Genomic DNA, 25319 nt, shown 5'->3' with positions numbered 1-25319 from the left:
TGTGGCTTGTTTTTAAAAATGAAAGTGTTAGTCACTCAGTCATGTCCCGCTCTTTGTGACCCCATGGACTGTAGCTGGCCAGGCTCTTCTGTCCATGGAATTCTCCAGGCAAGAATGCTGGAGCGCTGTTGCTGTTGCTAAGTCACTTCAGTCGTGTCCGACTCTGTGCGACCCCATAGACGTCAGCCCACCAGGCTCCCCCGTCTCTGGGATTCTCAAGGCAAGAACACTGGAGTGGGTTGCCGTTTCCTTCTCCAATGCATGAAAGTGAAAAGTGAAAGTGAGGTCACTCAGTTGTGTCCGACTCTTAGCGACCCCATGGACTGCAGCCTACCAGGCTGCTCCGTCCTTGGGATTTTCCAGGCAGGAGTACTGGAGTGGGTGCCGTTAGATTTTTTCATTTCTGACGGGGATCTGCTCGACTCCTGTGCTCTCGTCCTGTCTCCTGGTCGTAACACTGAAGGGACACAGGAGCAGAGTAGGGTCCCCTCAGGGGGCTGCTCACAATCCAACAGCTACATTTCACTGCATTCATTTTTTTTTTCAGGTGAGAACCCCAACTCTTCATCCAAAATTCAACTGTGAGGGCACTCTCCAATGTAGATCAGCCAAATCGGGTTCTCAGCAAGAACGCAGCAGGAAAAGGATGACATGGAAATTCACAAAATAGTGCCCCCAAAATGAACCAAATCCGCTTTGAAGCTGGGAAAGATTAAATCTAGATGGAAAAAATAACAGTGAACTTGCAGGAAGGATTTGGTGGCAATACAAACTGACAAATTGCTCTATGTATTTTAAGAGGATATCTCAAAGAAGAAGTAAAATAGCTTTCTGAAGTATAGAACATTGCCAGAAATAATATTTGCGATGTGCCACTGTATTACCTCGATATTTTGACAAGATTTGTGCATATGTGAAAACTGAGCTATAAATACAGGCATGAGCCATGCCCTGAACAAACTCCAAAGACAAGAAAATAATAATGGTTAAAGTTACTAGGGGGGACTTCCCTGGCAGTCCAGTGGTTAAAACTCCATGCTTCCCCCACAGAGGGCACATGTTCTATCCCTGATCGGGAAACTAAGACCTCACAAGCCACATCACATGGCAAAAAAAAAAAAAAAGTTCACCAGGAGCTCAGATACAAAGTGTATACTGATATTCTGCCATGCACAAACTCTAATACCCTCACGGAAGATAGATTACAGGAATGTCTAAATTCACGTGGGCATTTCTAACAATTAGAACACAGAACATAAAAAAATATACACAATAGTCACAATTGCAAAAATCTTACTGACTGTCCTCATGTAATCTGCTTCTAAATTACTGAACAGATTTATTTTCACTTCACACTTTTAAAGGAAGATGCGATAATTCAATAGAACCTAACTCGTTATTGATAAGGATGGGGAAAATTCCAACATGTTTAAAGCAATTTATATCACTAAGCAGGAGTTAGAAATCAACTACTAGCAGCCCTCCATATCCAACAGTTCCAAATCTGGGATTCATCCAACCGCAGGTTTTAAGTATTTTTTAAAAATTCCAGAAAGTTCCCAAAAGCTAAACTCCAATTTGCTATATGCCAGCAACTATTTACTTAGCATTTATATTGTGTTTATAACTATTGACATGGCATTTACATTTTATTAGGTGTCATAAGTAATCTAGAAATAATATAAAGTACATGGGAGGATATGTATAGCTTATATACAAATATTAAGCCATTTTATATAAGGAACTTTATATAAGGAGAATCTTTGGATTGGTAACCATCTGTGCACAGGGTGGTCCTGGAAATAATCCTCCTTGGATACCTAGGGATAACTGAACGATATCCTAATGGATATGCATCTATTCATTGGACTTCATGACTGTTCTAACATATATGACTTTTAAGATGAACCATTAGTTAGGTAGTTATTCAACCAATATGTATTGAGTCCCTGCTTTTGTCAGCACCGACTCTTTGGGGAAGTTTTCCTGATCACGTCCTTCTTCCCTTTCCCAGGCCAGCGCGATGACCTTAACCAATGCTTCCCTGGCACTTGGTTTATACAGTGAGTAGACCTATACTCTGTATGGCCCCTTTCATCCAGTTAACTTTATGTGATCCTATCTCCCCCTCTAGTCTATAAACTCTTTGAGGAATGGGGTCCATTCATCCAGCATAATGTCCAACGTATAATGAATTCTTCATCAGTGTGGTTCAATGGTATGTGCTGGGGAGATGAAAGAATGTAGAAGATACAATATCTGTCTTTTAAAGGTTTATAATCTAGAAGGCAGACAGAAATTTGACAAGATAAGTGATTACTGACTACAGGCATACCTTGTTTTATTATGCTTTGCTAATATTGTACTTTTTACAAATGGAATGTTGGTAGCAATCTTGCATAAAGCAAGTCTATTGGCATCATTTTTTCCAACAGCATTTGCTCACTTTGTGTCTCTGTGTCACATTTTGGTAAATCTCACAATGTTTCAAATTTTTTATTACTGCTACTATATTGTCATGGTGATCTGTGATCAGTCATCTTTGATGTGAGTATAGCAAAATGATTACAACTCTAGAAGGCTCAGTTAATGGTTACCATCTCTTTACCAACACCTTTTTAGTTAAGGTATGCAATTTTTCCTAGTCATAATGCTATTACATACTTAATAGACCACAGTATAGTGTAAACATCACTTTTATATGCACTGGGAAACAAAAATGTTTCTGTGAGTTGCTTTATTGAGATTTTTGCTTTATCACGATGGTCTGAACTGAACCCAAAATACCTCCAAGGACTGCCTGTATGTGCAGTAGTTTTGACCATAGAAAGGGACTCTGTTCCCTGAACAAATATTTTCTAAGAGTTTTTATAGAGAGTTCAGAGTGGTCTTACACATTCAAACAGAGCCAGGGAGTTAAGGTAAGGAATGAAGGCCACTGGTATAAACTCAAAGTCGGGGAAACTCTGCCAGGTGATGCAGAAGAAAACTTTGTGGGCAGAGACCTCCATGATATTGCACAAGAGTAGCAATACTGACATTTACCAACTTCATGTGTGACTGGGGTGGGAGGATTGAGGGGGTTGAAGTGGAAAGTTGAAACTCTACAAGCAAAGTAGAAGCCCCAGTGAAGGAAAGAATGACTTTCTCAAGATTTCTGTGGTTGTTCTTTTTTAACTCAAGACCAGGTTGGGGGGGGTGGGGAGGGGAGGACAATATTATTTTTAATGTATTTCATGCCCAAGTCCTAAATGGAACTGGGACAAGTATAAAAGAAACTGGGCTATATCTAGGATATGTCAGAAAATGAGAAATTTAATAGGATAGGAAATGTGTAAGTGAAACCTAGCCTGACTTTTCCTTAAGAAGCTCTGTGATTTTGAATAAAATTAGCCTAGGGGCACTCAGTTCCCTATTTTAAATGACTATTTGGAATGAAATGAATATAGGGCCTCCTTTAATTCTCTGAATTCTAAGCAAGGCCATAGAAATGATCATCTTTCTCTAGGTCCAGAGTCTTTAAGCAAGCTGGTCGCACCTCAGGAAGGGCAGAGCCACCATGTTCAGCCGCACAGGTTGTGCACTGTGCAAATCCAGGGAATGCCATTGACACGAAGTGTGGTGTCAGTGGCCCCTCTGGGGTTGTAGGGTGCTCAGCACTTGCAACCATGCATGGTGAAGAGAATTCTAGAATGTCTATTTATATCACTTTAGGATCTAAGATCAGTAAGAAGGAAATCAGATTTTATCAATAACTAATACCTGGATTGATACCAACATCATCATTTGTGTGTGGGAAACAGTGGGAATCCCACAACTAAGGGTTGTTCAGAACTACCTCACTCTCCCCCACCCTGTTTTTTTAACTGAAGTATAGTTTTTTTAATTTTAGTTGGAGGATAATTGCTTTATAATGTTGCATTGGTTTCACCCATTCATCCATCTCACTTCAACTGACTCAAATTTGTTCCTTTTATTGGCTGAGTGATATTCCATTATATATATATATATATACACACATGTATATACACACACACACACACACATATATATATATATATACACACACCACATCTTCTTTATCCATTCTTCTGTCTGTGGACATCTAGGTTGCTTCTATATCCTGGCTACTGTAAATTGTGTTGCAATGAACATTGGGGTACGTAAATTGAAGTGTGAAAGTGAAAGTTGCTCAGTTGTGTCTGACTCTCTGTGACTCCAAGGACTATACAGTCCATGGAACTCTCCAGGCCAGAATACTGAAGTGGGTAGCCTTTCCCTTCTCCAGGGGATCTTCCCAACCCAGGGATCAAACCCAGGTCTCCCTCATTGCAGGGATATTCTTTACCAGCTGAGCCACAAGGGAAGCCCAAATTGAAGTATAGTTGATTTACAATGTTATGTTAGTTTCATGTGTACAACAAAGTGATTCAGACACAAGTTGCTTCAGCCAGGTTTGACTCTTTGCAACCCTATGGACCGTAGCCTGCCAGGCTCCTCTGTTCATGGGATCCTCCAAGCAAGAGTACTGGAGAGGAGCAGGTTCTTTACCACTACTATATATATTATGTGTGTGTGTGTGTGTGTGGGTGGGTGGGTGGATGTCTGTTATATTGTTTCAGAATCTTTCCAATATTATGAGATATTGAATGTAGTTCCCTGTGCTATACAATGGGACCTTGTTGTTTGTCTCTTTTATATATAGTAGTGTGTATCTGTTAATCCTAAGCTCCTAATATATCACTCTCACCCCGCTTTCCCCTCTGGTAACCATGAGTTTGCTTTCTACAACACCCTTACTCTTGAATTGCTCTCTGAATAGCACTATGTGCTGCAATGCAGTTCCTTGTGCTCTGGTAAGAGGATTTTTATATTTATACAGTTTACCGTTAACCAACCTAATCTCCCCATAGTGGGTAAGTGTCTTTAAAAATTCCTGCATAGTCACGATACAACATAGAGGAACCTAAGGACATGATGATAAGTAAAACAAGCCTGTCACAGAAAAAACATTGTATAATTACACTTCTGTGGTGCTTAAAGTAGTCAAATTCACTCATAGAGAAAGCAGAAAGCTGGTTAACAGGGGAGAGAGGAAGGGGAAGGGGGAGATGTTTAAAGGGTAGAATTTCAGTTTTACAAGATGAGAAAGTTGGAGATCTGCTTCACAATAATGTAAATAGACAACACTGCAGAATTATACACTTGAAAATGGGTAAGATGGTAAATTTTATGATATGTATTCTCTACCGGAATAAAAAAAATTCCTACATAAAATTTTCACAGATTGAAGATAATATTGATACTGCCAACAAAAGGAAACAGTGGAATTGCTACCTAACCATTCTTCTATCAGAATGTCTTCACAAGTGCCAACATGAGCTTAAAAACACAATCAACAAATTCAGCTCAAAAGAAGTGAAGTTAACAACACTATTTGAATTAAAGATTTTTATACTTTACGCCAGCAATTACCTCTCACAAGTATATATGGTACTTGGAAATCCTGATTAGGGTTAATAAAGCCATCCATCATGATTAACAAAATATCTAGTTTATCTCATCATATTCTTGTTCATTTTAAGGTTTATTTTTGTATGTTTTATAGTTGCACTTACTATATGAGCACATAAGCATGCATTAAGTGAAGCGAAAGTCACTCAGTCATGTCTGACTCTTGCGACCCCAAGGACTATAGCCCACCAGGCTCCTTTGTCCATGGAATTTCTCAAGCAAGAATACTGGATAAATTATTATAAAATAAGTAAGTAAAAAATTATTGTGAATGCATGCTCCAACCTTTTTCCTGAGAGAATGCACTGTCAAAACCTTTGAAGACTACCCTCCTTGAGGAGGGATACCCACGGTCACCATGGACACCATTCCATTGCTCTGTCATGGATCCACAGGAGGGCTGCAGAGATGGTTTCCCAGAAGCTGATAAGCTTTGAGTGTTACTTTAAACACTTGTGGATGGTTATTATTAGAATACCAACAGCTAACGGTGGAAAAGTCAAAGAAATGAAAGACAGGATAGCAATAGTTTCACTAGGGAGAGAACAGAATCATTTCAAAATCACCTTGAACTATGTCAGGAAGGAGTTCATATAGCATAACGGTTTGAAGTTTTGCTTGTTGCATTTCCATCTATAGCTCTTTGAGACATGAAATAAGAGGATTCTCAAAGAGGGCTCAACATGCGCCTCCATCTTGGATGTAGGCAGGTTTGTGTCAACACCTGTCTACTACTGATGTCTCACCCTCCCAAATGAGGAGACCACCATATTGAATGTTCTCAGGCTCACAATTTGACCAATTTATGACCTCAGGGAATCTTTTGCTCCTCAAACATGTATGAGGAAATGTGAAAAAGAAAAGCCTACATATAATTAGCCATCTTGCCATGCTCAAGAAAATAAAGTGATAATTTCCTAACAACTCATAATTAAACAGTGCATGCTAAGTCTCTTCAGTCGCATGCAACTCTTTGCAATCCTGTGGACTGTAGCCCACAAGGCTCCTCAGTCCAAGGGATTCTCCAGGCAAGAATAGTGGAGTGGGTTGCCCACTTCCTTCTCCAGAGGATCTTCCCAACCCAGGGACTGAGCCCATGTTTCTTATGTCTCCTGCACTGGCAGGTGGGCTCTTTACCACTAGTGCCACCTGGGAAGCCCAGGAAAATAGTTTTCTTTGACCAGGAATCAAACCCTGGCCACAGCAGTGGGATAGCCAAATCCTAACCACTAGACCAAGAGTGAGCATCAAGGAAACAGTGAATACTACCTAATAAGGAAATGATAGGTCACGAAGCAACAGTTAGAACTGGACAGGGAACAACAGACTGGTTCTGAATTGGAAAAGGAGTACATCAGGCTGTATATTGTCACCCTGCTTATTTAATTTATATGCAGAGTACATCATTAGAAACTCTGGGTTGAATGAAGCACAAGCTGGAATCAAGATTGCTGGGAGAAATATCAATAACCTCAGATATGCAGATGGCACCACCCTTATGGCAGAAAGTGAAGAACTAAAGAGCCTCTTGATGAAAGTGAAAGAAGAGAGTGAAAAAGTTGGCCTAAAGCTCAACATTCAGAAAACTAAGATCATGGCATCTGGTCCCATCACTTCATGGCAAATAGATGGAGAAACAGTGGAAACAGTGACAGACTTTAATTTTTGGGGCTCCCAAATCACTGCATATGGTGACTGCAGCCATGAAATTAAAAGACACCTGCTCCTTGGAAGAAAAGCTATGACCAACCTAGACAGCATATTAAAAGCAGAGACATTACTTTGCCAACAAAGGTCTGTCTAGTTAAAGCTATAGCTTTTCCAGTGGTCATATATGGATGTGAGAGTTGGACTATAAAGAAAGATGAGCACAGAAGAATTGATGCTTTTGAACTGTGGTGTTGGAGAAGACTCTTGAGAGTCCTTTGTACTACAAGGAGATCCAACGAGTCCGTCCTAAAAGAGATCAGTCCTGACTATTTATTGGAAGGACTGACGTTGAAGCTGAAACTCCAGTTCTTTGGCCACCTGATGCAAACAGCTGACTCATCTGAAAAGATCCTGATGCTGGGAAAGACTGAAAGCAGGAGGAGAAGGGGGTTACAGAGGATGAGATGGTTGGATGGCATCACCAACTCAATGGATATGAGTTTGAGTAAACTCCAGGAGTTGATGATGGACAGGGAGGCCTGGTGTGCTACAGTCCATGGGGTCACAAAGAGTCAGACATGACTGAATGACTGAGCTGAACTGATACCTAAGAATCCTAAATTAAAATAAGTGTTATTTATAAATTAGTTTTTAAACATTGGAACTTAGCCACATGGTGTACAGAAAAGTGATTGGCTAAAAAAATTTTCAAAAAAGATCTTGAGAATAGGAAAGAACTTATTTCTTTATCTTTACTCCCTGTTTGGCTCAGATCAATGTTAATGAGTAGTCTATTGTCAATCTCTGGTGTTCTCGTCTCAGGCATTGCATAAAATTAAAATATAATATGAGCTTATGGTTACTGAGAAGACTCTTGAGAGTCTCTTGGATGGCAAGGAAATCAAACCAGTCAATCCTAAAGGAAATCAGTCCTGAATATTCATTGGAAGGACTGATGTTGAAGCTGAAGCTCCAATACTTTGCCCACCTGATGTGAAGAACAGACTCATTGGAAAAGACTCTGATGCTAAGAAAGATTGAAGGCAGGAAAAGGGGATGACAGAAGATGAGATGGTTGGATGGCATCACCAACTCAATGGACATGAATTTGAGCAAGCTCCGGGAGCCTCAAAGAGTCAGACAGGACTGAGTAACTGAACTGAACTGAATGCTTACCAAGAGGATAGGGTTGGAGGAAGAGTAAATTGGGAGTTTGGGATTGACTTCTATATTTGGGACACACTTCTATATTTAAAATAGATAACCAAAGACAACAGCAAAGTAACTAGCCACTTCGTTAGAACTTTGGCTATGGCACAGGTGTAGTATTATGGGGGCAAATGACCATCTCTTTTGCTGAGTCATTCCACAGCAGCTTTGGATTGTACTAGCTGGAAAAGCATGGTCTCTGGTCAACCCAGATACAAACTCACCTGTCAAATCATCACAAACAAGTATTAAAAACACTAACATGCAGAAGACATTCCAGGCCATTGGGCAAAAGATTGCGGTATGGATGACTTGACATATTTCAGTCTTGGAAAACCCACCATTGTCCTCAAACTGGAGAGGGAAAACCACTCAGAGAAAAGGACCCCCTGTTCTCCGTTATAGCTCCATTATGGTATGAAAACGGCCCCATTTGAAAGTTCCATCATTTCATACTTTTTGGCTTCTTCCCCTTAGATGTCCTGCAAGGCCATTTTCAATCTGTGGATGATTACCTTCCTGTTTTATGATTCTACTTTGTCTTCCTTTTATTTATAAAGTGGCAGTTTGAGAGTAAAATAGAAAATAATGGCATTTAGTGGGTGATTGATTTTTCCATGGACAATGTTATAAATATGGCCATGCGTTTCCCTTTCAAAAATGAATGAGAAGTATTTCAGTGAGATTCTGAAGCATAAATGTAGGGCAATTTGCAAGGCACAAATGACATTCAAGCAGATTGATGCCTGAAATGGGTAACTCGTTGTTCATGTTAAACAACCCTGAAATAGATGCTGGTTTATAGGTCTGGCCCTTTGATGGGTGTGGCAAGCTTGTTTGGCTTATGACACAGAACAATGAGCTATACAACATTCTCGTGTGTGTGCTCATTCGTGTCTAACTCTTTGTGACCCCATGGACTGTAGCCCGCAAGGCTCCTCTGTCCGTGGGATTTTCCAGACTAGAATACTGGAGAGGAGTGCCATTTCCTATCCCAGTGGATCTTCCCAACTCAGGATTGAACCCACATCTTTTGCACCTCCTACACTGGCAGGAGACTTCTTTACCACAGTGCCATCTGATACATCCATGTATCCATACCCAAAAGGCACCTATATTAAATCAAATGAACAGCATTTTGCCATTCATTATTTATACCTCACTTCATTCCAAAGACTGGAAGAATGATAAGTGGTTTATGAGTGAGGAATATAGGAAAATGGATGCAGACCCCATAGACTGCACAGTGTCCTGGATTCACAATTCAACATTCAGCTTCCAGGAGAACAAATATGAATTGATGTCTTTTGCATATGAATTGTCCTATATTCCTATTTCAAATATAAAGTACTCTGAAAAATGTAAACACACAACTACAATTAAAATATTTGTTTTAATGAATATTAACATTGGCACTCCATTAACTATTATGGTATGAATATGCAACTATAATTGAACTATTTGTTTTATTTAGTATTAACATTGGGGCTTCATTTTTAGTATTAATTATAATATTTAAATACGCAGCTTGCTTTCTGTATTCTATAATGCGCCTTCAACAATATTCCAGAATTTATGGTTTGGCTATGATTGGGCGTATGGAGCTAACTTACTAAAGATCAGTTTGGACTATTTCTTATTCACCCTTAACCCCTAACTGTCAAATTGGTTTTCTATTTCAATACAATGGGTCTTCTTCAAGGTAGAAGTGAGCTCTGCCACCTTGGGCTATCATCGCTTTTGTCTGAATTTCACAGACCTTATCTGCAGCAAAATAGTTTCAATGGAGAAAAGCCCCAAACTGAAGGATATTAGAATTCTCCATTCTTCCGTCAGCTCCCTATTTTCCTTGACATTTTCCCAAATGTCAAGAGTTCTTTCTATTGAGATTCTTCTGATTTTTTCTCATTTTCTTTGCCAGCCATGAAAGCGTTTATTTGACATGTATAACAATGCACCCATTTCCAATTTAAAAGGATTTAAATGGCAAACACAGGTTTCAAACCTGGAGGTAAAGAACAAAAGAGAGAAATTTTTCTTTCCAAATCTACCCAGACCACAAATCTCAACAGGTAGAAAACAGGGTACTGGTCTGTTAGTTATAATAACTAATAAATCCACACCCCAAAAGCCATTTGATCTGATTTCATCCAGTAACTGAACATCCCCAAGTGCCAAACCAGGATCTGGGTCTGTGGATGACATCAGAAAGTTCACAGTCCAGGTAGGATAACTCTAATACATAAAACGCAGCGCATACTAGCTATGGTCTGAATGTTTGTGTCCTGCCAAAATTCAAATGTTGCAGTCATAACACCTAAAGGTGATGGCATTAGGAGCTGACTAGGTTGTGAGGTTGGAGCCCTCATGAATGAGATTTTGAGATTTTGTCAGTTTGTTGTTCAGTTGCTAAGCCGTGTCTGATTCTTTGCAACCCCATGGACTATAGCCTGACAGGCTCCTCTGTCCATGGGATTTTCCAGATAAGAATACTGGAATGGGTTGCCATTTCCTTCTCCAGAGGATCATCCCAACCCAGGGATAGAACCCACATCTTCTGTGTCTCCTGCATTGGCAGGCAGATTCTTTACCTCTAGTGCCACCTGGGAAGCCCAAGGATTTAATAGCCATATTTAAACACCCCAGTATAATAGGGACGCTCTAAGGACCATGGCAACCCACTCCAGTATTCTTGACTGCATTGCAAGTGGATTCTTTTACTGCCGAGCCACCTGCGAAGCCCATAAATGGAATTAGTGCCTTTATCAAAAAGACCCCAGAGGACTCCCTTGCCCCTTCCACAAGGTAAGGATATGGCGGGAAATCTGCAACCCAGAAGAGACCCATCACCTGAGGATGCCAACACCCTGATCTCAGACTACCAGCCTCCATCACTGTGATCAATAAATTTCTATTTTTTATAAGCCACTCAGTCTGTGGTATTTTATTACAGCAGTCCAGACAGATTAAGATAGCACTTTAACAGCATGATCTTTAATGCACTGTTTTATAAAAAATCAAATACAATATAAACCTGTGCATATGCATTCCCCTAAAATCTTTCTTTTCCCCACTCTGAAGCCTTTTCTAGAAAGTCATTCTAAATTAATGGAAAGCCCCAAGCTTGGGTTCATGATGTTATTCAGATGTTCAAACAGTCCGGTATGCCCAGTGAACCAAGAACAGAAAAAACCCAAACAAACTGTGAATGCCTTCCACCTCTGACAACACTTCTGACAGAGTTCTGAGAGCAGAAATTAGAATTTTTAAAAATAATGCAGAGAACGTGTTCATCATAAATTCAAGGCACTTTCCATTACAAAAGCCCATGTTTCCTCTTCATCTTGATCACATTATTCCACTAAACCTCTAATTGTGAGTCATTTATTCAATTTCTCTTTCTAAAAAATATCATACATCTTGTATTCTGTCATTCTTAGAATTCAAGAGAGAAAAACAAGGAGACTTCTTAATCCCACAGCCTCCGTTAATGAAATGCAGGATTGGGGAAATCAATCTTAGAGCAATCCATTACCATCATCAGCCCAACAAACACACTTTCTTGCTTCACTGGCCTCTTCCTACTTAGGAAATGTTGAGCCTCAGACCCAAGTTGTAATTGGAGTCTTTCTAGACCTAATGTCCCCAGTTAGAACATCTATCATTCTATGTTCCAGCAAAACTATATGCATCTTGCTGGGTCTTCCTGTATCTCAGCTGCAGGGCCATCCCCAAATGAGATTAAAATTGCCTAAGAGGTTGAATTTTCATTTGGCCTTTTCTTGTTAAGCCCTTGGAGCCAGTTGCAAAATCCACATTTTATGCAGGTATCCTCAGTATCTGTACTTAGCTGGTCTAAATTATACAATTCCTTGCAAATCTATTACTCACACATTGGCATCTGTTTCAGCTTACTATTACATCATAGGAAACACAACTATGCTAATTTTCACTTTAGACCTGTTTCATCTTACTATTTCTCTCTCCAAAGGATTAATTACCCTGAATGCTGGTTAGGTAAACCCTAAACCAGTGTCATATGCAAATTTTAAACCAATGGCTACCTTTGAAAATAAAGTCATGTCTTGCCCATCCTCTTTACCCCTGATACAAGCAGCATAGTTTCCCCCTTGCAGTCTCTTTCCAAAACAGTGCTAGTCACTGCTTGCTTCTTGCTTCAGAGATTTAGTGTACCAGACAAGTAGCTTCTGATTCAGTGCTAAGGCCACACTGTGTATGTCTGTTGCTCAGTCATGTCCAACTCTTTGTGACCCCAAGAACTGTAGCCTTCCAGGCTCCTCTGTCCGTGGAATTTTCCAGGCAAGAATACTGGAGTGGTTTACCATTTCCTTCTCCAGGGGATCTTCCCAACCCAGGGCTCGAACCTGCTTCTTTTACGTCTCCTGCATTGACAGGAAGGTTCTTTACCACCAGCACCACCTGGGATACACATGAGGGTTTAAAGATTTGCCCTTTTAATTCCTCATTGTCTTCAAACCAGGCCTGGACAGTGCAGTCCTTTTGTCGTGGCCAATGTCTAGATGGGAGAAAAGCCCAGAAACCTGGCACCAAATTGCAACATCCCATCAAAGCCGATGCTAGGAAAGAGACCATAAACAGCAACATGAAAGGGTCAGGAGAACACTTTCCCAAAGGGGTTTCACAGCTGTCAAGGATGTATTATGCAGTGGGGAACACCCTACCGCCTCACAAAAAGAACGTGTCATTTTGCAAAGCCACCCTCCAAACATGTGCCATTATACGTTACATTCTTGCTCCTGGCTCTACTAAAGCAGTTGTTTTGAAAAGCAACTTAAAAAGACACCTGCATGAGAAAATGGGACTGACTGTCATCATTGGCGGAACTTATTTCAAATGGTATTATTAGGTCACTAAACAAAGGGAGCCTTTTTCTTCCCCCTGTGTGGGAAATCCGGTGGGGAAAGATGAGAATGCATTTTGTAAACTTCAGCCGTGGTGGTTAGGATTTCTGATCCAGCAAATGTACCTAAACCTGCATCTTGATCCCTGCTAAGTGATCTTGCAGCTCATCTCGTAGATTGCTCTAGGCACCTCTGACACACTTTAATACCAAAATGCAAATTAGACACCCCCGCCAACCACCTCCTCTCTGTCACGTTGCCCTAAATTTGGACTTTACTTGCCTCACTACACGTGAGCTGCTCTTTTCAATCACATGCCATTTCCCCCATAAAGCATTGTCAAAAGGAAAAAAGAAGATGTTGTATTGTCCTAAAGTCACCCAATTTGAAGCAAGCTGTAGGCTCAATCCCCTCATGAAAGGCTGCAAGAACTGAGAGAGCCCACTCCGGGGAGCATTTAGCCATTGGGTAGCCTCTCCTCCCAGCCCAGCTGTGAACCTCAGAATTTCTAGAGCAGGAGATAAACCTGAACATCTGGAGCAGGAATGAGGTGCCCATCAAACTCAAATAAAACCCAAAGTCATAGGAAAGTCTGAGAAAATCCACTGCTTTGGCTCTATGGGGTAATTAGTTACATGGGTAAGTAAATGATCATTTGAAATCCACACCCTCCTGAGAGTTATTAAAAGCGGGAGCCACATGAAATTCATCTAACTAAAGACAAGCTTGAGAAGGGAGGGGAGATCCAGTCCTCTACCCAAAAAGGAGCTTCTGTTCAACTTTATTAAATGTGTTAAGTAGATTTAAGTTTGAGTCAAAGGACCAATTCCCACTCTCCGAAGAGAACACTCCCGAGAAACTGGGAGATGAGCTAGGGAGCTGGTCACCCAGAGGACGGGGCTGCACGTGACCCGAGCAGGGAATCCGCGTGGGAAGGAGGAAGGTGGGGGAGCTGGATTGAGGCAGGTGGCAGCAAAGGGAGGTCAAGGTGTGAGACGCTGTGGGATTTTATCAACATTAAAGGAAGGAGGCAGAGTTCTTGGACCAGCCTGGCAAGGCATCTGACAGATGCTGGGGGGCAGGGCCGTGGCTGCAGAACTGCCCTAATTACAGGTTCAGCAGAAATGAGGTTGTGATCCTAATGATGGGTGAGCTCTGGGATACTTGCTGTCTCCCTGAGGACCCACAGTTAAGTGACCACCACCAAGCTGAGGCATTCTAGAAAGCTCCAGATGTTGAGCAAGGAGGCTCTGCTGAAGATGGAGTGACAGCCAGAGGGGAGAACCAGCGGAAAGTTCCCCACTCCTGAAGAGTCCCCTTTAGCCAACCTGATCGAACACAGGGAGGATCGTGGCTGCACAGGTTTCCAAGCCCTTCTACATGAACCTATTAAGTTGTATATAAAAACCCCACTCCACACAGTTGTTCCAGCTATTCGCAAGCAAGATGAGCTGGTGCAAACAGAGAAGCTTCTGGAATCTCCGTTGAGTCTGCAGAAAGCCCCCCATCTGAGCATTCAGGACCAGAAGGCCCAGCTTCCTGGCCTCGCCCCCCACCCTCATCCCCGCCCTCCACCTCTTTCTCCTTCTCTGGCACCCATCATTCACATGGACCAGGAAATTCCATGTGCCGTTTGGACATCAAGACCCACCCAAGTCCTGACTCGACCCTTCACGAGCTGGTAGCTTTGAGCCAACTGATCTTGACCTGTGCCTCAGTCTCCTCATCCATCAGTTGGGAATCATAACAGCACCCACTTATTCCCAGATGGCACTAGTGGTGAAGGACCCCCATGCCCATGCGGGAGACATAAGACCTTCAGTCGGGAAGATCCCCTGGAGGAGAGCACGGCAACCCACTCCAGTATTCTTGCCTGGAGAATCTCATGGACAGAGGAGCCTGGAAGGCTGCAATCCATAGTGTCTCGCAGAGTCAGACGCGACTGAAGCAACTTAGCACGCACATGGTAATTCTATTCTAATTCACGGGGCTGTAAGGAAGTTCAAATAAGACAACTAGGTACCCCGCTTGGTTCTAAGGATGCTGGGCAAACAGGAGCTGCCATGGCGGTCACCATTGTTGCTACTGGAATAACCCTGCCTTCCCCTCTTCCACCCATACTTGCCCTCTTCCTTGCCCTTGGCTCCATCCCAAACCCAATTCCTAAATCTTATAACGCTTTGCCTGCTCCGTCTTCCTGTCGTGCTTATATCAAAAGTCACCCATCAGACAAATGAAACCAGGAAAGAGGCATTTTATTGCTGAAGTTGTTAATTTTACTGTATATATATATACATATATGTATGTATATATATGTAAGTCATTCAGTCATGTCCGACTCTTTGTTACCCCATAGACTGTAGCCCACCAGGCTCCTTTGTCCATGGGATTTTCCAGGCAAGAAATACTGGAGTGGGTTGCCATTCCCTTCTCCGGGGATCTTCCCAACCCAGGGATCAAACCCAGGTCTCCTGCATTGCAGACAATCCTTTATATCAAAAGTCACCCATTAGACATATGAAAGCAGGAAAGAGGCACTTTATTTTTGAAGTTGCTAATTTTACTGTAGATTTCCAAAAAAGGTTCACCCGTCTGTTAAAAAAAGAAGACAGACAAAATAAAAGATCTAAAAAGTAACGATTTAAGTGCCAACCAAAAGGAAATGAAAGTGGATTTGTCTTGGTTACCAAGTGCAAATTAGAAGGTGATGCTATACAATACCAAATCTGCCTTTTTTGTAAAGACAGAGAATACAATCTTTTTAAAAATTCAGTGAACATTCAGTTTGCCCCCCAACAAACTCTCCTCTGCGTAAACAGATGCAGCGCAGTGACTTTCAGTTGAAAACTGTAGCCCCTCTTCCCCCAGGGTCTCTCCTATATTAGACCCACACACCCATACACACAGATTTTTCATGGTTCATTGGACTTGCATTTCTCTCCTGATTTTACTCTGATTAACTGCAGATGTAGTTTGTACAGGCAAGGTTTCCACAGGACCAAGCAATGCAAACCTTCCCTTGCTTCTCTTCCGAGGCTGACTTTCACCAGATGGCCAGCCTGCTCACATTCTGAAAGGTACCCATCGAGGAAGACATGTGAAGACCCACACACTGCAAGAGGACAAATCTTTGCAAGAGACTAAAAAACACTCACTCAGCCTTCTCTTCTGAGGTCTAAATCCCAAAGCACTTTCCAACTCACAATTCAATCAGAAGCAAACAATGAATCCCTTTCATTTTGAATTTGTAAAAGTTGCAACTTAACCAATTTTTGCACTTGCCATGCAAACCCAGATAGGAACAGAGTCAGTCTTCCAGGTAAATAGCTCCAGGGTCGACGTGCTCTCACCACTCGGAAGACCTTCACATTTTCTGAGTGTAACTTTGCCCCATCTCACCCCCAGGTTTCCCTCCCAGAGTGGAAGCCCCACTCACCTCACTCATGATGCTGTAACAACGGGCAGCTCCGTATCCCCACCGGCCACACGGAGAGCACTGCTCAGGGGTCGCTGCTCCCCGTTCTGGCTTTTCTCTTAAAAAGGGCTGCCGGGTGGCATCATGCTTCCTCTGAGCCAATGAGATTCATTCACCTGTCTGAATGCCTGGCAGATATCTGAGAGCTCCCAGGGCCACCTAGTGGAGCAAAGGAGAAAGGCGGGCTGGGTCAGGGCTCCAAGCCCCGCCAGGGAGGGAAAGAAAGGACAGATGACAAAGTAGTCCAAGTAGGAAGCACAGAGATCATCACAGATTTGTCACTCTTCATAATTCCAAGGGGTACAGGATTTAGATATGTGGAAAATGCACTTTCAATGTCAGCGAGCAGAAGGTTTGTTTTTGGAAGGAAGAGCAGTTCTGAAAATCCTGATGCCAGTCACCCAACAACCCCCAGGTTTGCTTGGGAGGCACCTGCGCTTCGTAGCACAGTCTCAGCTTTCAGATTTGAACATTTTCTGCTCCTCCTTCTCCAACCCCAAATCTGCCAGCCTGCCTGCGCCCCAGGTACTCATCTCCGGCAGGAGGAAGTGAGCAGTTAGGGTCATGGACTTGGAGAGTCACACTGTGACTCCTCAGAGGAGAGCATCCCCCTCTCCCCAGCTATGCCTGTGGGTGTGATAGCCTCACCAGTGCTGGAGAAGACTTGGCTTTGACCCTGGAATCTGCCCATCCAGCCTGGCAGTGAAGATCCTTTTGCCCAGGTCTGGACTGCTAAGCTGAAGCTCCAATACTTTGGCCACCTGATGCGAAGAGCTGACTCATTGGAAAAGACCCTGATGCTGGGAAAGATTGAAGGCAGGAGGAGAAGGGGACAATAGAGGATGAGATGGTTGGGTGGCATCACCGACTCAATGGACATGAGTTTGAGCAGGCTCCAGGAGATAGTGAAGGACAGGAAAGCCTGGTGTGCTGCAGGCCATGGGGTCACAAAGAGTCCGACACGACTGAGCAACTGAACTGAACTGGACTGCTAAGATCCTGAGCAGCATCCGTGTGGGCCCTTGACTTTGACAAGGCAGATGTTACAGAAGGGAATGCAGCCAATCCTCAGACCTGAGATACATGTGGCTGCCTGTCTCCTTGGTCCATCAGTAGTCAGGACACCTGCCTGCCACTTGCTGGCTTCAACTGGGTCCAGATTCAAGTAGGAGCCTCAGGTTACTAACAAGAATGCCTTATGGCAAATACTTCAAAGAATAAGAGTAACTCCTCACATGCAAAGGACCCACCAGAGCTGCAAGATATCCAAGTGGTGGCTACCAAACAGCTGGTGCAGACAAATAAATGAGGACCTGGGTACCGCAGTATGATCCTCAGATGCTCCATGGGCTTCACCTGTCACCCAGAGCAAAGACATTCCATCCACAGTTGCTCATGGAATTGATGCTAATCAGAGCCCTGTCTCTGAACTCTCTTCCATCGGTTTCTATCCAGCCGTCACCCCAGCAACCTCTCCCTCCAACATGCCCCTCCACAGCCCCTCCCTCTTTCACCTGACACCCCAGAGGGCTTTCATACCACCTCTATGCCCTCCTTCTCCAGGCTTTCTGTTCCCACCAGGCACCCCATCCTCTCCACCCCAACAATCATGTAAACCCTAATCCTCTCCAAGTTCTTCCCCGATCATCCTTACTCACTGCCTGGGGATGACCCACAGTGACTGCTTGGGGGTGAGGTCCCCCCAACTCTGCCTCATAGCAGAGACCTGAAATGCAGATACCCTAGGGGGACCTAGGAATAGTTGGGTGACCTACTGTTTGAATCCCCACCAGCTGGATCCACAGAAGCTACTTTCTGAGTTTGGAGAAGGAAGTAAAAAGTGGCGACTGCAGGGCAGGTACAAGATTTAAGGAGGCACTCACTCTCAGGTTTCTGCAAATGCCAGCGCTGCACTTGCTCAAACCTGAAAGCTGTTGCCTCCTTAAATTGTGTGCCCTGGGCACCAGGATTGGGCCACTTTGGTCCTGGCCCTGCTGGCAGCTCCCCAGTTCCCAAGAAGAGGGTTGATGAGCTTCATATCAAAGAATAAAAGTGAGGTAAAAGGAGAGAACAGAACCCCTCTGGTCACCATCTAAGAAGAGGCCTGTACATGGTTTTTGCAGAGAGTTGGAGCCAGAATGCACATTTCAAGATGAAAACAGAACAGATAAATACAATGAGCAGTGTGAGTGCTGGATGGAAACTTCAGAACCATCAAGCACAGGCTGCCCAAGGAGGCTGACACAGAAGCACTGGGTCCGAGCCCTCATCTGAGCCTTGTGAACACCAGTGAGCAAGACTACAACAAAGAAAGAAGCAGGAGTCTTCTATGGCTTGTGAACCCACCTTCTTCATTTATGGTCACTTTACGTGGGAACTGTGTCTATAAAAAGTCCCCTTTCAGTGGGAAAATTGGTACATTCATTATAATAATTTCTATTTCACAGAGCAAGATAAATGGGTTTAATATATAAATTAAGCATATACATACATATCCTAACCACACGAAGCACTTTTCAAGCTCTCAAAGCATCTGCCTGCCAGTCCATTCTGACAGCATACTCCTCAAAATTCTGTCCCTAATTTCACACATGGGAGAACCCAGGCAGGTTGCTTTTAGGACTCCTCAGGGGCTTAGGAAGGTGAGTTGGGAAGAGGAGGGTCAAGGTCAAGAACCAGGTCCGCAGTGCTGCCCACTGATGCACCGCCGACTGGAGGAGGGAGGGCAGGGCTCCGTCCTCCCCTTGAGGTGCAGAACCACACCCTCTGCAGGGACGCCTCAGTGGGTGGGAATTCTGAGCACCCGGTGCCTGGAGGGGGAGGGGAGCTCCCCCAGTGGCAGTCTTGGCGGGTCCCGTGTTTTGCAGGCTGTGCGCAGGCAGAGGGGACAAGAGAAGGGCCACGGAGGACCAACCTGTGTTCTGCTGCCCTGGCTCTAGTGCAGAAACACATACAGAAGCGCAAGAGCTTGGGGTTGGAGAAGCAGTGAGTATGTCGTTGCTGCAGCTTTCAAGAAGAGGGGCTAGGATTTGTGGTGCCCAGACTGTGGGCTGTGGCTTTACTGAGTAGAACCTACAACTGTTTGGGACAAACCAGAGAGGGGATTACGGTGTTGGAGAAGACTCTTGAGAGTCCCTTGGACAGCAAGGAGATCCAACCAGTCCATCCTAAAGGAGATCTGTCCTGGGTGTTCATTGGAAGGACTGATGTTGAAGCTGAAACTCCAATACTCTGGCCACCTGATGCGAAGAGCTGACTCATTGGAAAAGACCCTGATGCTGGGACAGATTGAGGGCAGAAGGAGAAGAGGACAACAGAGGATGAGATGGTTGGATGGCATCACTGACTCAATGGACATGAGTTTGGGTAAACTCCGGGAATTGGTGATGGACAGGGAGGCCCGGCATGCTGCGGTTCATGGGGTCACAAAGAGTCAGATATGACTGAGTGACTGAACTGAACTGAACTGAAAGAGAGGATGAATGATGTTATAGGCTGAATTGTATCCCCCCAAAATTCATGGCTCCCCAGGTGGCACAGTGGTAAAGAATCCACCTGTCAATGAAGGAGACGTAAGAAATGTGGTTTTGATCCCTGGGTCAGGAAGATCCCCTGGCAGAAGAAATGGCAACCCACTCCAGTTTTCTTGCCTGGAGAATCCCATGGACAGAGGAGCCTGGCAGGTTACATTCCATGGGGTCACAAAGAGTCGGACACGACTTAGTAATTAAGCAAAGACACAAAATTCATATATTAAGATCCTAACCTCTTGTACTTCTGAATGTGACTATACTTGGAGATAGGGTCTTGAAAGAGGTAACTAAGGCAAATTGAGATCATATGGGTGGGCTCAAGTCCAACAGGACTGGTGCCTTATAAGAAGAGGAAATTTAGACCTGGTCCCATTTCAGAGAGGAAGACACAGGGAGAAGATGGCTATCTACAAGCCAAGGAGAGAGGCCTCAGGAGACACAAGCCCTGCCCACACCTTGATCTCAGACTGCCAGGCTCCATAACTGAGAGAAAACAACTTTCTATTGGTTAAGCCTCCCACCCGGCGGTACGTTGTTATGATGATTCAACCAAGTACATGGATGACCTAACAAGCACTTGGGGAAGACTCTCCAGGAATGGCTAGAAGAACCTTATGGGGAGTTTCATTGTGTGGACATGGCACACAATTTAACACTATTCATTTCCCCAGGGCTGGAGAAGAAAATGGCAACCCGCTCCAGTATTCTTGCCTGGAGAATGCAGTGGACAAAGGAACCTGGCAGGCAACAGTCCATGGGGTCACAAGAGTCAGACACCACTTGGCGACTAAACCACCACCACCACCACTGTTTCCCCAGGGCATCTTTAGAAAAATAGTTATCTCTTGTTAATGAGTTGTGAGGTTGTGTCTGTTTAAGAAGACACAAGGCAGATGCTGAATGTGGCCACAGAGGGAAAATTAAGCCATCCGTGAGAAGTCAGTGCCCACGAGTGACACAGGACACATCTGAGGGTGCAACCCACACATCTCGATCATGCTCACTGGCCAGCTCCATGAGCACCCTGGCACTGAGTGCTCCTCCATCACGTCCCTAGATGGGCTCTTGGACCACAACTCCCAGCCAGCCGCATCTATGCTCTTGGGGCTGTGGCACCCCAATACAATCAGCCATAAGACCAAGGATGGCAAAGACTCCATGACTCTTGTCTTGGACTCCCCCAGGACAAGGGTAATAGATAATAAATGTATGGTCTTGGACGATAAAAAAGACTGAGTACTAAAGAAGTGATGCTTTCAAATTGTAGTGCTAGAGAAGACTCTTGAGAGCCCCTCAGACTGCAAGGAGATCAAACCAGTCAATCCTAAAGGAAATCAACCCTGAATATTCATTGGAAGGACTGATGCTGAAGCTAAAGCTCCAATACTTTGGCCACCTGATGTGAAAAGCCGACTCATCGGAACAGACCCTGATGCTAGGAAAGACTGAAGGCAGCAGAAGGGGGCAACAGAGGATGCAATGGTTGGATGGCATCACCAACTCAATGGATATGAGTTTGAGCAAATTCAAGGAGATAGTGAAGGACAGGAAAGCCTGGCATGCTGCAGTCCATGGGGTTACAAAGATTTGGACATGACTGAGTGACTGAACATCAATAATGTAGTTCTGATGAGCAGCCAAGTTTGAGAATCACTGCTTGAAGCAGTGAGAGGACACACACACACACATTTCACTCACTCCTTCCTGACTTCTCAGGCTCACTCTTACCACCTGCCTCTACTTCTCCTATCCCCTGTTAGGATGTGCATAGTCATTGCTGACCCTTACATGTATTAATAACAATCTTATTTAAATAGCTTCAACACATCCCTATCCAATGACTCTCCTTAGGTCAACCAAACACCATATTACATGGTAGATGGAGCCAGGAAACAGAAGCTTAGAACTTTAATCCTTGATGTGAGCAATTGTTTGCCTTATGACCTTGGCCAAGCCTCCACATTCCTCAGCGTCTCATTTCCTGCGCTAGTAATATAGAAATATTAAAACCTCACATCTGCCAACCTAAGCAAAAATATATACACTAAATATATTGAGCAGGGAAATAAATTTTGAAAGAACTTCAGGAGAATTAGATCTACAGCTTCATATATTAGATCTGAGGGAATTCTTCAGCCTTGCTGAATTAAAATACAGACATGTGGTTCTGCAATTTATGAAAAAATATATAATATGGACAGATTATTTTCATTTTCTTGGAAGCATGGGCCTGCCTGAAGGTGCAGAGTTGGGCCAGGCAATCTTTCAAATCTTCCTTTGGGCTTATTTATAGGGAGACTATATATTGATAACCTAAGGCTTTTCATCAGACTTTCATACCCAATGCATCATTGGCATACAATGGCAGGAGGTGTGACGACTTTAAGAAAATCCATCTCCTCTTTCATTTCTCCTCCTTCGCTTCTCTGCCTCTTCATCCTTCGTGGCTTTTGGTGGCCACCATCTGCAGTCACAGCTTTGTCCTAATCCCTAACCATGGAAAGTTTCAGGACAGACAGGAAATGTGCCACTCTGATGGAGCAACAGTGACTGGTTTGCCCCCTTCCTTCTGCCTTTACTGCTCCCCAACTACAAGCCAACTATGGTCCCTTGGTGACTAGAGGTCCCCAACCGAGAGTCTGAGCATCTCCACCTTAATGGGAGGCCTTAGTGGGCTCCAGTCTTCAATCGCCCACCTTGTTTCCTACTGCCTTCAATTTTATTAACAATCCCTCCTACAGAGTCCACCTATCTCCAACCTCTAGATGTCACGTGGTCCAGAACCAGGAGGTTATCCTGGTTGTATCTCAGTCAGTTCTGTCGCTCAATCTTGTCCAACTCTTTGTGACCCCGTGGACTGCAGCACGCCAGGCTTCCCTGTCCATCACCAACTCCCAGAGCTTGCTCAAACTCATGTCCATCGAGTCGGTGATGCTATCCAACTGTTTCATCCTCTCTCAGCCCCTTCTCCTCTTGCCTTTGATCTGTTGTATTTACAAGTGTGGAAATGCAACCTTATTCGACAAACCTCTCCTGGAAGCATTTCTTAATCGTGATGCTTCATTCATGTATGTGCTGCTTGCAAAAAGTTAGTCTCTCCTTGAGTTTTTGTGGTTGTTATTTAGTCCTAAGTCATGTGCAGTTCTTTTGCAGCCCCACGGACCATAGCCCTCCAGGCTCCTCTGTCCATGAGATTTCCCAGGCAAGAATACTAGAGTGGGTTTCCATTTCCTTCTCCAGGGGATCTTTCCAACCCAGGGATGGAACCTGGGTCTCCCACATTGTAGGTAGATTCTTTACTGTCTGAGCCATCAAGGAAGCCCATAATTGGCTATACTCCAATATAAATAAAAAGTTTAATTAAAAAATAAAATAGATAACCAACAAGTTATAACTTACTATAAACAAATATAAATAAATAAATTGCTGGCATAACTAATCTGTTGTAAACCTTCATGACCTGTGTTTTACTGCCTTTTTAAAGAAAAAAAATAGATTAATGGAAATATTTGGTCGTGGTCTTCCAGTGTTTTAGCAAATGTCACACGGCTGCCATCTGGCCTTGCAGGTTTGTTGTCTGTGCTTTCCCTTCCCTTCCACCCGCCCTGTGTCTCTCAGTCTCACTTGAAATAACGTGAGTTTACTCATCCAAACTTCCACCCTGCCTGACCCTTGATGAGGTCACTCTTTCCTTACAAAGGCTCCCTGAGAAGGAGAAAAGGGAGATTCTAGGGGAATGGGATTGGTACGCATTGAGTCCTTCGGCCACGGTTCCATGGACCTCTGTCATCTCACCTTCTAGTTTCAATTGCCGCAACCTCACCTGCAGCCACTAGTATTCTCAAGGTCTAAGTCACTCCCTGCTTACAGACGAAAAGGTCATCTTACAACCTGCAGTCCCTTTTCGCCCAATTAAATGTGCGAGTCAGCCCCCAGGGTGAAGCCTCCTGGAAGGCTCCCAGAGCCGGTGTGCCACCCCCCACAGCTCACTCTTTGTTGGAAAGGTCAGTAGGTATTTATGTTCAAAGAGCCCTTTCTCTAAGGCCGACAGTGACAACTTTCGGAATTGTGCTTTGTTCAGCCCTTAATTAGTTCCCCTGTCTTTCCTTCCTCCACAGGTGAGCTCCCCCAGTTCACTCTCCAGACACTGTCCTCGAAATTTCACATCAGTGGTTCTGCAGAGCCAGCCCACTTGCCTGGTGTTACAGCCTAAATTGTGCTCCCCACCCACCTCTTACTCCCACCACGTATTTCGGAGGTGGGGCATTTAATGAGATGATGAAGGCAAAATGAAGTCATATAGATAGACCTTAGCCCAATGAGGCTGGTGTCCTTATGAGAAGAGGAGGTCAGGACACAGACACATCCAGAGGGACAGCCACGTGACGGCATGGGGAGGGGATGGCCATCTACTTGCCAAGGAGAGAGGTCCCTGGAGGCACTGAGCCTGCAGGCACTTTGACCTTGGACTTCCAGCCTCCAGACTGTGAGACGATAAACGTCTGCTGTTTAAGCCACCCTCTGCATGGTCCTATAGCATGAAAATCCAGGCAGACTTGGACCACGGCAGAGGTTCTCTCTGTGGAAGATGCTCGGGCTGCTGCCCTCAGACCCCTGCCCTCCCAGTACTGGTCTCACTCCCCAGCTGCTGAGTGTCAACGATGGTGATGAACCCAGCCCTGCCCTCAGTCCCCTGGGAGCCTGCCCTCAGCCCAAGGGAGCTGCCTCACCCCAAGACACAGTGCTGTTCTAACGACACGTCCACAACCGACAAAGGCCTGGACCCCTTGCCCGATTCGGGACCATTCTCCAGGGTCCTCCATCCCAGCTCTGAAACTTCCTGTGAGTTTGCTGGAGTCACAGCCCACATCCTCCACTCCAGTCCTACCCTGGCCTTCACTCTGCCGACCAAAAAAAAGTGCACAACCAAAGAACTGAGAATTACGTTTTACATGGCAAGCAAAGCTGAGCATTTAAGCCTGGGACACAGCATCTCAGATAGCTCTGAGGGACTGCTCTAAAGAGGTAACGGGGAAAACCAGGATATATAGGAGT

General features: G+C 44.2%; 1 protein-coding gene and 1 long non-coding RNA gene across 2 annotated transcripts in view; one reads left to right on the top strand and one right to left on the bottom strand.

The window, feature by feature from the left end:
• Window positions 1-16789, bottom strand: part of PCP4 (Purkinje cell protein 4) — a 65931-nt gene extending 49142 nt beyond the window's left edge. Inside the window, exon 1 of the mRNA XM_043474456.1 lies at window positions 16693-16789. Within this exon, the coding sequence (XP_043330391.1) occupies window positions 16693-16701 (9 nt within the window). The 5' untranslated portion in view covers window positions 16702-16789. The remainder of the gene's footprint in view (window positions 1-16692) is intronic.
• Window positions 7334-21601, top strand: LOC122445352. The gene is made up of 3 exons (XR_006270512.1): window positions 7334-7441; window positions 7681-7682; window positions 21562-21601. It is a non-coding gene; the product is annotated as an uncharacterized LOC122445352 (long non-coding RNA).
• The last annotated feature ends 3718 nt before the right edge of the window (window positions 21602-25319 follow it).

This window comes from Cervus canadensis, chromosome 7 (genome assembly GCF_019320065.1).
Source record: "Cervus canadensis isolate Bull #8, Minnesota chromosome 7, ASM1932006v1, whole genome shotgun sequence".
In the NCBI taxonomy this organism is placed as follows: domain Eukaryota; kingdom Metazoa; phylum Chordata; class Mammalia; order Artiodactyla; family Cervidae; genus Cervus; species Cervus canadensis.
This window is presented reverse-complemented; position numbering and strand designations above follow the sequence as displayed.